The sequence below is a fragment of the Ambystoma mexicanum genome, chromosome 13 (assembly GCF_040938575.1).
Source record: "Ambystoma mexicanum isolate Mex_15411 chromosome 13, UKY_AmexF1_1, whole genome shotgun sequence".
In the NCBI taxonomy this organism is placed as follows: domain Eukaryota; kingdom Metazoa; phylum Chordata; class Amphibia; order Caudata; family Ambystomatidae; genus Ambystoma; species Ambystoma mexicanum.
Window position 1 is genome coordinate 251,227,861 of NC_090938.1, and position 13,801 is coordinate 251,241,661.

The 13,801-nt window shown below is 47.0% G+C and overlaps 1 protein-coding gene across 2 annotated transcripts in view; it reads right to left on the minus strand.

The window, feature by feature from the left end:
• The window catches only part of PNP (purine nucleoside phosphorylase), a 379,606-nt gene that overhangs the window by 58,633 nt on the left and 307,172 nt on the right, over positions 1-13,801 (minus strand). For both annotated transcript variants that reach the window (XM_069633728.1, XM_069633727.1), the window contains one exon: positions 6,656-6,846. In XM_069633728.1, the coding sequence (XP_069489829.1) occupies positions 6,656-6,846 (191 nt within the window). The remainder of the gene's footprint in view (positions 1-6,655; positions 6,847-13,801) is intronic.

Consider the following 13,801-nt stretch of genomic DNA (forward strand, 5'->3'; position numbering starts at 1 on the left):
TGGGAAATCATAAGAATACAACATCAAAGAAACTGCTATATTGGCCTTGTGACAATCCTACTGTGAAAGCGTATGGTAAGGTGATAAGCGTATGGGGACGGGGGAAGAGCCACAAGTGCAGAAGTGGGGGCGAGCAAGTGCTGGTTGGGCCAAGGCTGCAAGTGCCAGGGGAAAGAGGGGGGGGAGGTGGAGTGGGGGAAGTACAGTGGACAGGGAGGACTAAGTAGGGATAGTCCGGGAAAGGGAGCCCAAGGGCAAGTGCTGGCAAAGGATGCTGGGGAGGGACTGATGGGGGGTGGTCTGGCCCTTGTATGACGGAACAGGCCCCAGTCGCAGCAGCAGATGGGGAATTTAGCACGGGAGAGGTAAAGGGAAGGAAGAGGCGCAAAGGAGAGTCTAGATAAGTTTCCAGAACTCAAGAAGATCCAGTTCAAGCATTGGGGGCAGAGGGAGGTGGCAGCCGAGGAAAGGGGTCTACCTCCCACTCTCTGCTTGGAGAAATGTTTGACCGGCAGAGAGTTGGCCCCAGAAGACCAAAGGACTCTGGCTGGAAGATATTTCGGGAGGTAAAGCTGGATGTAGAGAGGTTCCAGGTCCCAGACAAACTTGTGGATGATGCAGAGGGTTTTGAATTTCATCCTTGCAGTCACTTGGAGCCAGTGGAGAGATTGTAGGGCTGGAGAGGTGCGATCCTTGGGCTTGAGGCCAAGGAGAAGCCTTGCAGTCCTATTCTGGATTAGTTGGAGGGGTGAAGGGAGGAAAGAGGAAGGTTGAGGAAGAGGCTATTGCAGTAGTCAAGCCTAGAGAGAACAAGGGCTCCGGAGACAATAAGGGTCTGGGAGGGGGGAGGGGGGGAGGTGAGGAAAGGTAGAATGCCCTAGAGGAGATGAAGCTGAAAATTGCACTTCTTGGCAAGGTCTGATTTGTGGAAAGAAAGAGGAGTCAAATAGGATCCCATGGTTTTTTGCCTCACAAGGGGGTGAGGTGAGGGGACACAAGCAGCCTGGCTAGAGAGAGTGGGAAACAAGGATCAGGCGCCCCAATGAGAAGAATCCATCTTTCTGGCATTCTGGCAGAGATCATTGGTAGAGCACCATGCCTGAATAGCAGTCAGGTATGAGGTGGATGTAGGGGGCAGCCAGAAAGAGCTGTGCATTGTCTGCACAACACTGGAAATGATGGGAGTAGGTGGAGACCAGGAGGGCCTGAGGGGTCAGGTAGATGTTGAACAACCATGGAGAAAGGATAGAGCCCTTGGGGTCTGTTATAGAGGAAGGAGTTAAGCCACAGCAGTGCCCAGTCTGTGATGCCAAGGGTATCACAGACTGTTTGAGGATGGAGTGGTTGACAGTGTCAAAAGAAGAAGAAAAATTAAGGAGGACCGGAACAGAGGTAGTGTTAGAGTCCATGTTAGAGAGTAGGTCTTACCGGTTGTTCAATAGAGCATTTTCCGTGCCTCTGGCTGCCCTGAAACTGGACTGGTGCTCATGGAGGGTCAGTTGGGGGATGGCCAGCTTCTCCATGAATTTGCCCAAGATAGATAGAGATGGTCGATAGTTGTCCGGGCAAGAGGGGTCAGCAGACAGTTTTTTTAGGAGAGGGTGCACAAGCGAGTGCTTGAGGGAAACACCCAGTGTAAAGGAGGTTGCAGAGGTCAGCCAAGGCAGGGGCGAGAGGGTCAACGTTGTCCTTGATGGTTTTGGAGGAGCATCGTGGGACCTGTTTAGAAGAGACTCAGAGCGTACAACTCTAGAGAGCTCATCTGGTGCAATGGGAGAGGGAGGAGAGTGCTGGGGAGGGCAGGGGGGTCCAAAAGAGAGGTGAGAGAAGGTTGGGGAATGGGGGCAGCAGATGAGAGGACAGGATGTCAAGAGTTATGGAGGAGAAGTGGGAGGCCAATGAAGAGCATAATGCCTGGGGTGGGGGGGGGGGGGGAGGAGGAGGAGACTGCGGCAGGATTGGCAAGTTCCTTGTATATTTTAAGGAGTTCAGCCGCGTTATTGGGGTCTCCAGAGATGCAGGCTTGGACATGAGCCCTCTCCTTGGAGCAGATGGAGAAACAGTATTGTCTTTCAAGAAGTCAGCAGGCCAGTTTGTTGGGAGATGAGCTAGATGACTGCCACTTTAGCTCCGCTGCTTTGCACTTTCATGTCAAAGCGGCTAAGTCAGAGTCACACTAAGAGTTGGAGGTAGGCTTCATGCGGATCCTAATGAATGTCGACAGTGTTAGTGATAGAGAGGGAAGTTAGAACAAAGTCAGAAGGAGAGTCCAATGAAGGGGGTGGTGGGTGAGGGATGAAGGAGTAAGCAAAAGCATCGACTGACACACACTTCATCGGTTGAATGACAGAAGGAGACTGGCAGTGAGGGGGAGAATGGGCAGGTCAAGGAAGGAAGAGAGGCGCGTTAGGTTTCAAGGAAGATTACATGCACAATAGTTCACATCCACTTTACAGTCTCTATACATTTCTATACATTCATAATGTTTTTTGTGCTGCAAGTTTCATTTGAGGTTGGTTTGGGCCTGGACCTGTGTTATTCAGAGAGCAGGTGGGTTCCCTGACCAAGATGGAGGGAAGGAACAGGACTTGTGATTGGAGGATGGAAGGTCAAAGGACAAACATAACATTCTAAACTGCATTTCATTAGAGTTGTCATTTGAGTAGGTCATGTTTGCTCCTGTGTTTTAGGCAAAAGATTTCCATAGAAGCAGCATACCCCATCAGGAAAGAGAAAAGAAAAAAAAAGAACATCTTTATTCCAGAAAAGAAAATATTGATTAGAACTCAAAGAAAAGCTAAGTTATATTCTGCATTTAAAATAAGGAAGTTTCTTTTGAGTTAAATCTGTTTAGAATTAATTGTAAAATTACTTATGTCGGACCAGTCGACTTGTTAGAAGGTTAAAGTGTAATTATTGGGTTGACAGGAGTCTAATTTCACTCTGTGCCAGTAACATGATCTTTCATTACACTTAATTCAGACAGCGTTCAGCGTTAGTCGCGTTGAGAGACCAGACGAGGTCAGAAGCTGCATCGCGGTTCAGGGAGTGAGACCGGGAAGTGAGGAAACAAAGCAGTGTTTCAGTTTGGCAGCAAGACTATTTTGGTTCGAATACGGTGTAGCGTTGTGGGATCCCAGCATTCGTCGAGAAGGTTAGGTTAGAGGCACACGTTTTCCTGTTTTAACGCTGTGATTGAACTTCAAAGACAGAATCCTTTTGTATAGGTACGGCAAGTGCAGTGACTGGGGGTTTATTTATCCTGACCATCTTCCAGGTGAACTATTGAGCATGAACTGTTAAGAACTCCAGAAGTTAGACATATTTCTAATGGTGATTGGTAGGCACACTACTGGCAAGCATACCTTAACCAGAAATCTATGAAATTAGTTTAGGGCATTCAGTCTGATTAGGAAAATATACGTTAGTTATTTCTTAAGTTTCAAGAATATTCAGGAAAGAAGAGATACCTCAAGTTTGCCTTAGGAAAAGGTGTCACTTAGTAAGAACTCATTTTCAACCAAAATCTTGAGTCAGCCTTCAGCTGGAGGTAGAGAATCAGTTCTACAGAGGTGTAGCTTCAAGTTTTAAAGAAAAGTATTTCCTCTAAGCTGTTGCAGAGGAGTTTCAGGTATTTTCTCCTTCGAAGATTGGAAATTAAAAAGGAAAAGGGTAGAAGAAGGGTGTACTTACATTGTATGTTAATTTCCCGTCCATGCAGATACCAGTACGAGTTGGGAGATGAGTCTTATTTTATCCAATTCCCCCTTCCCATTGGGGGGTGTTAGGGAAGAGGTGGTCTTTCACATTCCCCTTGACGTTCCCGCAAGAAATGATCTCGTGTATGCTATAGTGGGGGGACGTCCCCACAAACGTTTATACAATTCAGACCAAGAATTGAACCAAAAAACAATGCCTTTGGTGATGCATAGAGACTCCATTTGGTGCCACCCTATGCACCATCTTTTTACTAGGCCTGAAAACAATCTCTAAAAGCCGGTCTCTTCCTTTGCCGAGTGCCTTGCAGAGCCAGCCCCTGCTCCCCTCTACGCAAACCCAGTTTTCACAAAGTCCAGCCGCGTGTGTGTGTGCGCATGTGTGTGTGTTGTGTGTGTCCCCACCCCACCTCACCCCACCCCCCCGTCCGGAGCAGGCCCCAGCTCATGTGCCCATCCATCTCCACTAAACCTGCCTGTGCTCCCTCAATTCCCACCCTGCAAAGCCACAGCCCTAATCCTATGAACCAATATAGCCACTATAGAAATAAATGTCCATCCATATCATGAGGCATCAAGAAACCCCAAAGCAGACACCTGGGTCTGGGACACTGTTTTATAGATGCCAGGGTGGAGAGGGCAATATGACCTGTCAAGTGAACTCTAAAGCACCCCCATTCATGACAACTTTTATTATAGTCATTTATCTCATGCGCTCCGATCCTGTTTACTGTACATTATAGTCCCAATGTAGGCAGTTGCCCGTCTGACCTTCACCCCACGAGATGAGCCTAGCTGACCCACGTGCTGCCGGACCGACAGCTGAGCAACAGCCAATACAGCGTGGTCATCTCCTACACTTGTAATATGTATCCTTATGTTTCCAACTGTATTGCAGAATTATGAACCTATAGTGGAGCATCACTAGTGACACTCCTTAGACTTCTAATGTGCTGCCCATGTACTGTTTGGTAGAGCGCTCTCAGGGCAGCAGCGTTCTCTGCATGCAAATTTATCTTATATAAAACATTGTTCAACAAGCAATCTATCGCCTGATCTCATTCCCTAGCTGGGTGTGTCCATTATTGGGCTTTTTTGGTATCGTGTCGAGGAATGGGTGCCTTTAGGTGTACCGAACTCAGCTGGAAATTAAGTTAGTTGAGAGCATTACACCTTTGTGGGTCTGTAGGGGTTCAGCAGCTCCTGCGAAGGTTAAGAAACTGGACAGAACAAGGAGAATGGTTGGAAAGATGGATGGCGCTCTGAAATACTTGTGTACGAGCGCAATATAAATAAAATATTATTTAATTTAATTTCATGTCTGTTGAGAGGAGAGCATCCACTGTGTGCCCTGCAGAGTGGGTTGGGCCAGTGGGAAGGATAGTGAGTGAGTATTTCAGAGGTCACAGTAGAGAACAGTGGCCACATCCGGGGAGTCGAGATGGATGTTGAAGTCCCCAGGGAAGATAAGGTTGGGGGAGGAGGCAAGAAGAGAGGAGAGATTGACCCATTCAAGAGAGTAAGAGTGAGGCAGGTCTGGGGTGGAGGAGGAGTTGGCGGGTCTGTAGATGGTAGCGAGGGTAACAGAGAAAGAAGGGGAAACAGACAGCCAAAGGCATACTTTGGTCTGCAGATTAAATCGCATTTGGACTGGTCAGAATGTCTGGCTGTTTCTTATTAATAGTCACATTGACCATTAGCACCCTGGGAGGTGCCCGTAGCCAAAGGGGGGGTGCCCATAGCCAATGAAAATGTTCGGAATGCGCAAGGTATTCACAAAGGTACGCCCACGTTCAGAGCACTTTCATTAGAGTTGGGCGCTTTCCTTCACAGCTTCCCGCTCCCCCTTCCCATTAGCACCCATGTAGATACACGGGTGCTAATGTTTTTTATTTTGTAAAATGAAAGTAAAACTTACCTATATCTCTACACCAGTCTCCGCACACTGCCTTTGGCCAGGCAGTCCCCTCTTCAAGACCGACTGCCTGGCTGGCTGAAGGGACTTTGCAGCGTCGGGCGAGCTACAGGTATGTTTTTCTATCTTTTCACCAAATAAAAAAACATTAGCACCCGTGTAGTTATCTGTACGGGTGTTAATGGCGATAGGCCCTTCAGTGGCTGGGCCCACCCTGTAGATCCCCTTCACCCTTGTTAAGGGACCCTCACTACGCAGGGCGTATTTCGCTCATTAGGTTCAACATTTTTGCATGTATATTAGTTTAAGTTGAGCTTTCATGCTCTCAACAGCTGTTATGTAGCAATGTATTCCAAGCGGCACAACGATTACAAGTCATTGTGCCAGTTGGTGCACTGGGTAAAGAAGGTCTTATATTTGATGGTTTCTAATCTGGGAATTAGAGGAGAAGGGCACTGAGGATAGCACAATGGGCTGTCAATCAACCTGAGGAGAATCATCCCTTGGTAGTGTAGTGGTGGGTTGGGTTTCTTGACAGTTATTAGTTCTCACATTATTCTCTTTATGGAGAGGCAAAAACATTTGGGAACAATCTAAAATTTTCATCCCTCCTGCTGATCTACCCCAAGAGGTATTTCTCTCCTACCAGGGGCTATTGATTCCTTTGAAACGTGGACTGTAGGTGTCTGGGCATAGGGGCTTATTCCTACCTATTCGCTATTAGAGGGGATTAAAGACTGGCTTTGTACTTGGGGCACTCCAAAAACGTGATCAAAAGCTTGTGCGGCGAAGGATTTAGCTGGATGTTTATTCCCATTGGATGCCTGGAATTCTACTCCCATTGGATGTCTTGGAAAAAACAAATAAGAGCTAATTTAGGAGGGGGTTGGGAGAGGGATGGGGAGAAGCAGGTCCATGGGGAGCATTCAATTTCAGACATCGGGATTCAAGGATTCAGCCCAGTTTTAAAATACTTGCACAATCTTAACTACAGCAGGCACAGAATAGCAAAAGGAATCCTTACCCACAGCATCTGCGCCCAGGCGGTTCAGGAAGCGGCACTCAGCAATGGTCTCGAAGCTGGGTCCACCCAAGCAACAGTATACTCCCTCATGCACTTCAGTTGTATAGCCCAATTCTTGGCTTATTGAAAGAGTCAGCTTCCGTAGGTTCCGGTCATAGGCATCCGACATGGGTGGGAACCGGACACCAAACCTGCAGCCACAAAGAATGGAAGGTTTTAACTAAATGAGGATTTTTATTATGGATCAGATATTAAAGAATACACAACAGGATGCCCCTTTGCAACCATTTTCCATTTTTCATTTACTTTTGTGCACTAAAGCAGGCTAGAGGGGTTTGAGATGGCATTCCGCCGGACAAACAGATACTGAGCAAGTGCCTGGACTTTTCATATCTTGGTCAACTCTATCCAATAACCCTCAGAACTTCGCTTTTGGTAATGTGTGGTTGCAGGTAATCTCGTCCGGACATTTGCTAATCCCCCAATTCTTGCTGTATGGCCAACAATACACATGAAGGGAAAGGGGGGGGGGTGAAACAGGGTTGGACAGCAGCAAAGGGCACGAGCGTGGGAAGCAGGCCATGTTTGGCCACATTAAGCTTTTTTCGTACTTTGCTATGAATTATAATGCTTTACTGGCCCTTTTCTGCCTTGTCCTACCATTTCATGACTGCTATTCCATGCAACAAGTGGCTTCTTGATTGTGTGTGCCTGTCATCAACCTGCTCAGGATTCTACAAGCAACACAAGGTAGTACATCCTTGTCCGGCACATACCAACATCAATTCAACTCTACCTTTTTCCAACCAGCTTGTCACACAGACCCCATCAGCGACACTCCACTCACCCTTGCTAATAACGTTGCCCAGAGGAACTACTTGTTAGTAGCAAACTGAGCTTGATATCGAGCCCTGGGTCTACTTTAAGGATGCTCCTACCCAAAGTCAATACCACACATAGCCTGGTCCCCCTTATCATTTGATTGCAGCAAAACCGCATAACAATATTGCACTGCTCCTTCTGATTCCAATCACCAAACCCATTTTCTTCATGTCCCATTGAGCCAAAAGACCAGGAAAATGGAAACAGTGGACCATGGTTTCCACTTTTATGGGTTTGGCCAATGGCTCACTAACCTATGCATTTATAAAATATAATTACACTTCAGAAAATCATCTGGAGTACTATTTCATAGGTCAAGTGTTGGTTATCGATTCTGGATTAGAACAGCATTACACATGTTTTAGCAGAGTATATCGAACCTATGGGCTTTCTTCTCGACACCAAGCTCTCAATGGCATATGTCAAGCATTAACTGTCTTTTTTCCAGGCAGATTAATTGTTAGACCAGCCGCCTTGACATCAACTGCGTAGGCTTTAGGTTTGTCATGTGTGGTTGAAGGCACTAGAGGTTCTGTTGCGCGATGCAAGGTGTGGCGTGAGGGGGGAAGTCCACCCCTTATTGCCCCCATAGTCTTAACTGCCGCCAAAGTAGCCACTGCTCAGCTCTTTTAACAGTGGTTCCTTACAGCAGAGGGAGCACATATGTTTTTGTTGATGTACAAACATGTTAGACTTTTTTGGGGACCTGCAAAAAGATTTAATTGTGGGTAATTTTCCTTCCATGTGGCAGCCCCTAAACTTTTTGCTGTTTTCACCCTGATCTAGACTTTGCCAGCCAGAGAAGCGTAGCCTTCCGCCGCTCTCCTCTGGTTTTTCGCTCCATTCTTACGGGGAAACTGACAAGCCCCTAAGACAGTCAGTACCGGGAAACGTTTTCCGTAGTTCTTTTCTCATGTTGCAGCTTTCGCGCAACATGGCACAAGAGGGCACTGTAAGCTAAGTTACTGCTCTCTTGGGCCTCGAGTCACTCTACAGGCCCCAGACACTCTTTGGATTGTTAACAAACGGTGCAAGTGAATCACGGACGGGACTGGTGGCAGCGATCGTTTCTTTGTGTTTTGAGCTCCTTTTGGCAGTTTAAGCGCGTTTCTCGCGCTTAGCCCAAAATGGTGGCCTGGCTCCCAAAATGGCCAGACTACGAGGCTCTTTTTCCTGCCCGCTGACCGTCTTGCCCCCTTCACCTTCCCCAGATCTAGCCGACCCGGGGCCTTCCTTATTTGGGCATGTACTTTCCCACGAAACACAGATGCTTTCACGGGCTTCTAAAGGCCTTGTGTGTGCCACCAGGATGTGGGCTGAGATGTCTGGTCCCAATACACATCCTGGGTGCCAGAGTCTCTAGTGTGTCTTGAATGCCTGGGACCACCGTGGTCCGTGATAGGTCCACGTATGGTGCAAGTGTTTTGTGAGCAGATCTCCCATTGGGTCCTCTCCGTTTTGGCGTGAAGGGAACTCTGGATAAGAGGAGGCTGGAAACACCATTACCATGTCGATCACCTGAGTTCTCACGAACGACAGCTACAGGAGCCAAGTATCCTGCAACTAAGAGGCTGAACCGAGGTATCGCTGGTGACCCGCTGAAGGACTGCTCCTCTGCACTGCTGTCACCCTGTGAGACCATTCTGCCTCTGATCGATCGAACGAGAAGGCCTGTACTGGTACTTCGACCCGTTGGAATAGTGGGAACAACTATTCTTGGCATCTTCATCATCTCCTGCATGCAAGCCTTTGGAAGAGTCCCTGGGCCATCCAGTGGACTGACCAGCCAACCCAGGAGCCTTGCTCCGTCACCACCGTCAGGTTGCTGCTGTATTCAGAGTCCTTAGCACTCTCACACGATTTGAACACTTGGCATTCTGAAGTGAGAAGTGTGCATTGGGCTTGAATACACACGGCCGCTGCGTTGCCCTGCTGTGGTAACAATCTGTGCGGGTTCACTGCGTTTGGGACAACCTCAACTCTAACTTCTGCTGCCGCGGAATCTACACGACGCCGAGACGTCCCCTGCTCGTATCTGAACCTGCCAGCACTGAAAGTGACGCGGAGAAGCCTGGGTCTGCCTGCATCGGGGACCGTGAGTAGCAACGCTAGGAACCGGTCGCCCTCCTGCAGTAGCCTGTAGCTTTTCCTCGCTGTGTTAAACAGCACGCCTTTTTCGCACTCGCGCTCTGACTCTGTCCGCAAGTGGAGGCCACGCTTGAGTAGCGGAGATCTGTTCGCCCTCCTTTGTTCACCGCTCTGAACTGCCCGATTCCCTTGAAGAGACTCCCCTTGGCCCGTTGGCGCCAGCGTGTGCAGGTACTTTTGAGCACAAGGCTCCACTCTTCGTAGGGCTCGGACTTCCTTCTAGTTAGGTGGCCTCTGAAGGCGAACTGGGTCCAACGATTACTTGCACTGCCTGTTTTCCTTCCCATCTAGGTGGTCTACATATTTCGTGCTTCTAACTCTTTAGACCCTTCGGTAATTGTATATATATTGTATTTGATTGTGATGTGTTGGTTTACTTGAGTTTTACCGTGATTCTTTACTATGGTCAATGTTACATAGGCCTTGTAATAAATGTGTTTATATTTTTAATATAACACCTGCTTGGAGTAATTTGTAAGTGTCCTTGCTTTGTGTGCTCATTGCGGGCTTTTAGTCACCCTCACCCCTCTTGAGACCTAGTCTTGACCACCGCCATCGCTACCCTGATTGGTCTGGCTTGTCCAGAGGTTACCCTGTTCCAAGAAACTAGGCTGGCCTTCTGAACCTCTGCCCCTCCAGGACACAGTTCAGAAATCCATCTTAACATTATTCACATTAGGCATAAAGATAAACTGCATGAAACAAATAGAAACATACTCTGCCTAACGCTTGACAGTACTATATCTCACGGACAGGATCTTAAATTGTCTGATGCTGGGTATGAAATTAACTAGTCATGGCATTTAGGCTCACACATATTGCATTCTTAGACACATTTTGTCCTGTATTTACAATCTGTATAGGACTGGACCATGGTTTAGGAGCTCTGTTTCAGCATGGAAGCAGTAGGTAAGCGGGTGCAAGCGGACCTGGGTCATGCAACCTCTCTCCCTGCCTACATGCTAATCACTGCTCACCTTTGGTGAGCTTTATTGCCCCATCCCTTTCTTTCCTACAACTCTAATTATTACCCTCTGGACAGATCAACCCCCCACTATCCATCCCTGCTCCTCCGCTACAGCATCACCCTTTGTTTTAACCGCCCTGGCTTTGCTCACCCCAGTATACCACTTCGGTAATGCCCAATCTGACTGAAAAAAGTTGTTTGAATGGGAGATTTGATCGAATATGATCATTGCGATCAGATCTCCCATTCTAATGGCATTATACTGAACAAGGGGGAATCTGTGGCGTCCCTCGCACCCTTGTTCACTATGTCAACAGGGGTGTCCCCTACACCCAACCCCTTAAAGATTTAAGAAAAAAAAAAAGACCCGTGCAGAGTCGGATCCGACCTGCGTTAGGAGGGACGGATTCGACACTGCAGGGGTGAAGGAGCAGCAGTGGGGGAAAAAAACAGATAAGATGGGGAAGGGAGTTTAGATTATGGCATGATTTTGTTTGTTCTGCAAAAGTTATAAACAGATTCGCAGTGAAATGGACTATGGTCAAATCTTTACACTTCGGTCAAACAACCCAAATCCCTACACTTCATTGTTTCTCAGCTAGATTTGCGCTTTGTAAATCTCATACAGACACATATTTTCACACAACAAGTGCGAGAATGAAGTATTTTGGTGAGAAATATGAGCTATGGTGCATCTAAGATTACTGTGGGGCAGTACAAAAAGTATTTAGATGGACAATAATAATAACTTTTGCAATGCAATGAAGATCACTTATATAATCTAAAACATTTGCCTAGCCACAGGGGAACAGGCCAAAGAAAACACTCCAATTAAAATCAATATTCCTCCCTCAATGTATGGCACCCCATGCCCTCGGCCCACCACGGTGTGAAACCCTTGCTGCACCTCCGAGTTGTTGCATGCAAGATCAATTGCAACCATTGAAGTAGCCCTTTCTTCATTGTGCTGCTCAACTAGTTTCAGCTATCCTAGCCTTCTTCCACAAGTTACCCTTTGAAGCTCAGGTACAGTTCAAACCATCTGCCCGGTTTGCAAAGCAGTTTTACTACAGCAGCCGTTCATTTAATATCCAAATTGTTTTTACAGGGTGGGTCTTGAGTTGCCCGCAGTTAGTTTCTTTCTCCTGGAAGTTGCTAGGGTGAAAACAGGCCAAAACATGGATATGACACTTTCATTAGTGGATGATTCTTTAACATTTTGTTGCACCCACATTGCTTGAGCTCCGCTGGTCCGGATTCTGCTTTATTGGGGGTATGGAATGGGTTCCTGGTGAGTTTGCGTTATGAGACAGTGCTAGGTAAGAAATTTGTGCTGAGAAAGTAGGCGAGTACCTGGTGGATTTGAAGGATTGGGAGGCGGAGATTGAGCAATTAGGACCATGAAAAGGGGATGGTTTGGAAAAGGAAAGCTGCATGGAAAAAGGAGCAAATTTGGTGATAAAAGGGAATGATGACCATGTGACTGTGCGTCAGTGAAGGATTCCCTTCAGAGGTGCATCTGCCTGCTCTGAGCTGACAATTTGGCCCGCTGAGTGGTGCGCAGGAAAGTGATTGAGGGTATTAGATCCTAAAATGATGGCCACTAAGTTGGGTCCCAAGGCCAGGTGTGATCTCTTTGGAGAAAAATGTATATAAAAAATCTGCTGGAGTATGTGCATACGTTTACAGCCCTTGGCAGACCTAATCCTACATCAGGAGTATGATTGCCCCTACAGTTTTTAACAAGGCCAGCAGAGATGGATTCAGCAGTCAAGATCTTAGTAGAGGGAGTAGTAGCCCAACCTTCTTTTCACACATCCCAGGAAAGGCAGCTTCACATCAACTGCTTTGAACCATTGATGGGCTCTTTTCCGCTGAAGAGCCTGGCGAAGGATTTGAAACTATTGTGTTTTCTGGATGGACAATATTTCAGCAGTTCATTATGTCAATCACAAAGGGGTAGGAGTAGGAGGCAGGGGAGTGTGGAGGGGAAAGAGGTTCAAGGGTTTAGCAAATCTTGCAAAGATTCCAGCATTTCTGCATCGGGGGAAAAATTATTCCCCAGGCAAAGTACCTGCAAGGCCTAGCCAACAAAACTGCAGGTTGAAACTCCAAGTACCTCAAGAGAGGAGCAGCTGGATGTAGGAACACAATGTTTTTTCCCTCCTACAATTCTCCTGGGTGTCATGTACGGCTGGACTTTTTGCATCCGGCCTTAACTGTCAATCAGTTGGTGTCCAGAGGCCATGGGGACGGGTTTCAGCACTACCTGGTGTTTCCAGGGCCTTTCACAAGACTCCACCTAGCACAAAGATTCATGGGCTATTCTGCCACTTGGAATAGATGGTTATTCCCGTGCATGGATGGTCACTTGGCTCCTTTTTTGCTTCTCCAGTAGAGGTAGATAATTGTCTTAGTATCTCTATTTAAGCAGGGGAAGCATACAGGACTATTAATGATTTTAGATCAACAATATCAGCAAGCCATATCTTGGTGAAGGAGATCCTGTTGGGGGGGGGGGGGGGGGGGAAGAGAAAGCACCTTCTAGTGACAAAAGCTCCCAGACAATTCGAATTAAGGCCCCTTGCTAAGGATTGCGTTTTATAGGATGATATTCTTGTGTTGAATCGGTTTCAGTCATGATCAAATAATGATAATCTTACTTTGTAACTACTTTTTACCAAGGTTAAAATGTGGTTATGCTTTGTTTCCAAAAAGTGTTTCCGATGTCAACGCTTTGGATGTGGATAAGGTCTTCCCTGGAAGGTGTAACCTTTTTCATTACTCACTAGAGCAAGACATAGGTCTACCTCAATTTCCTATCCTTCGTTTCATGAAAATAAGAAAATGTTTGGATCGTTATGAGCTTAACATTGTTAACATAGGTTTTCGCTGCTACCTTTCAGCTGATCATTTGCTTCCTTAAGCCCCATCACTCTATCTTTTCATCCACTTCAGCAAGCTGTATCTGATTGACTGAGCAGGAGGTGGGGTGGATTTTTCCTTTTTTGGGGCTCATTCCACTAAAGGGGCTGTGGCATCTAAATCCAGATTTGTGGGAGTTAATTCATCCTGAAAGCAGCTGACTGGTCTAGGAGTCCAGATTCAAAATGTTGAACCATAAATGTATTAAACCTGTTGCATCACCT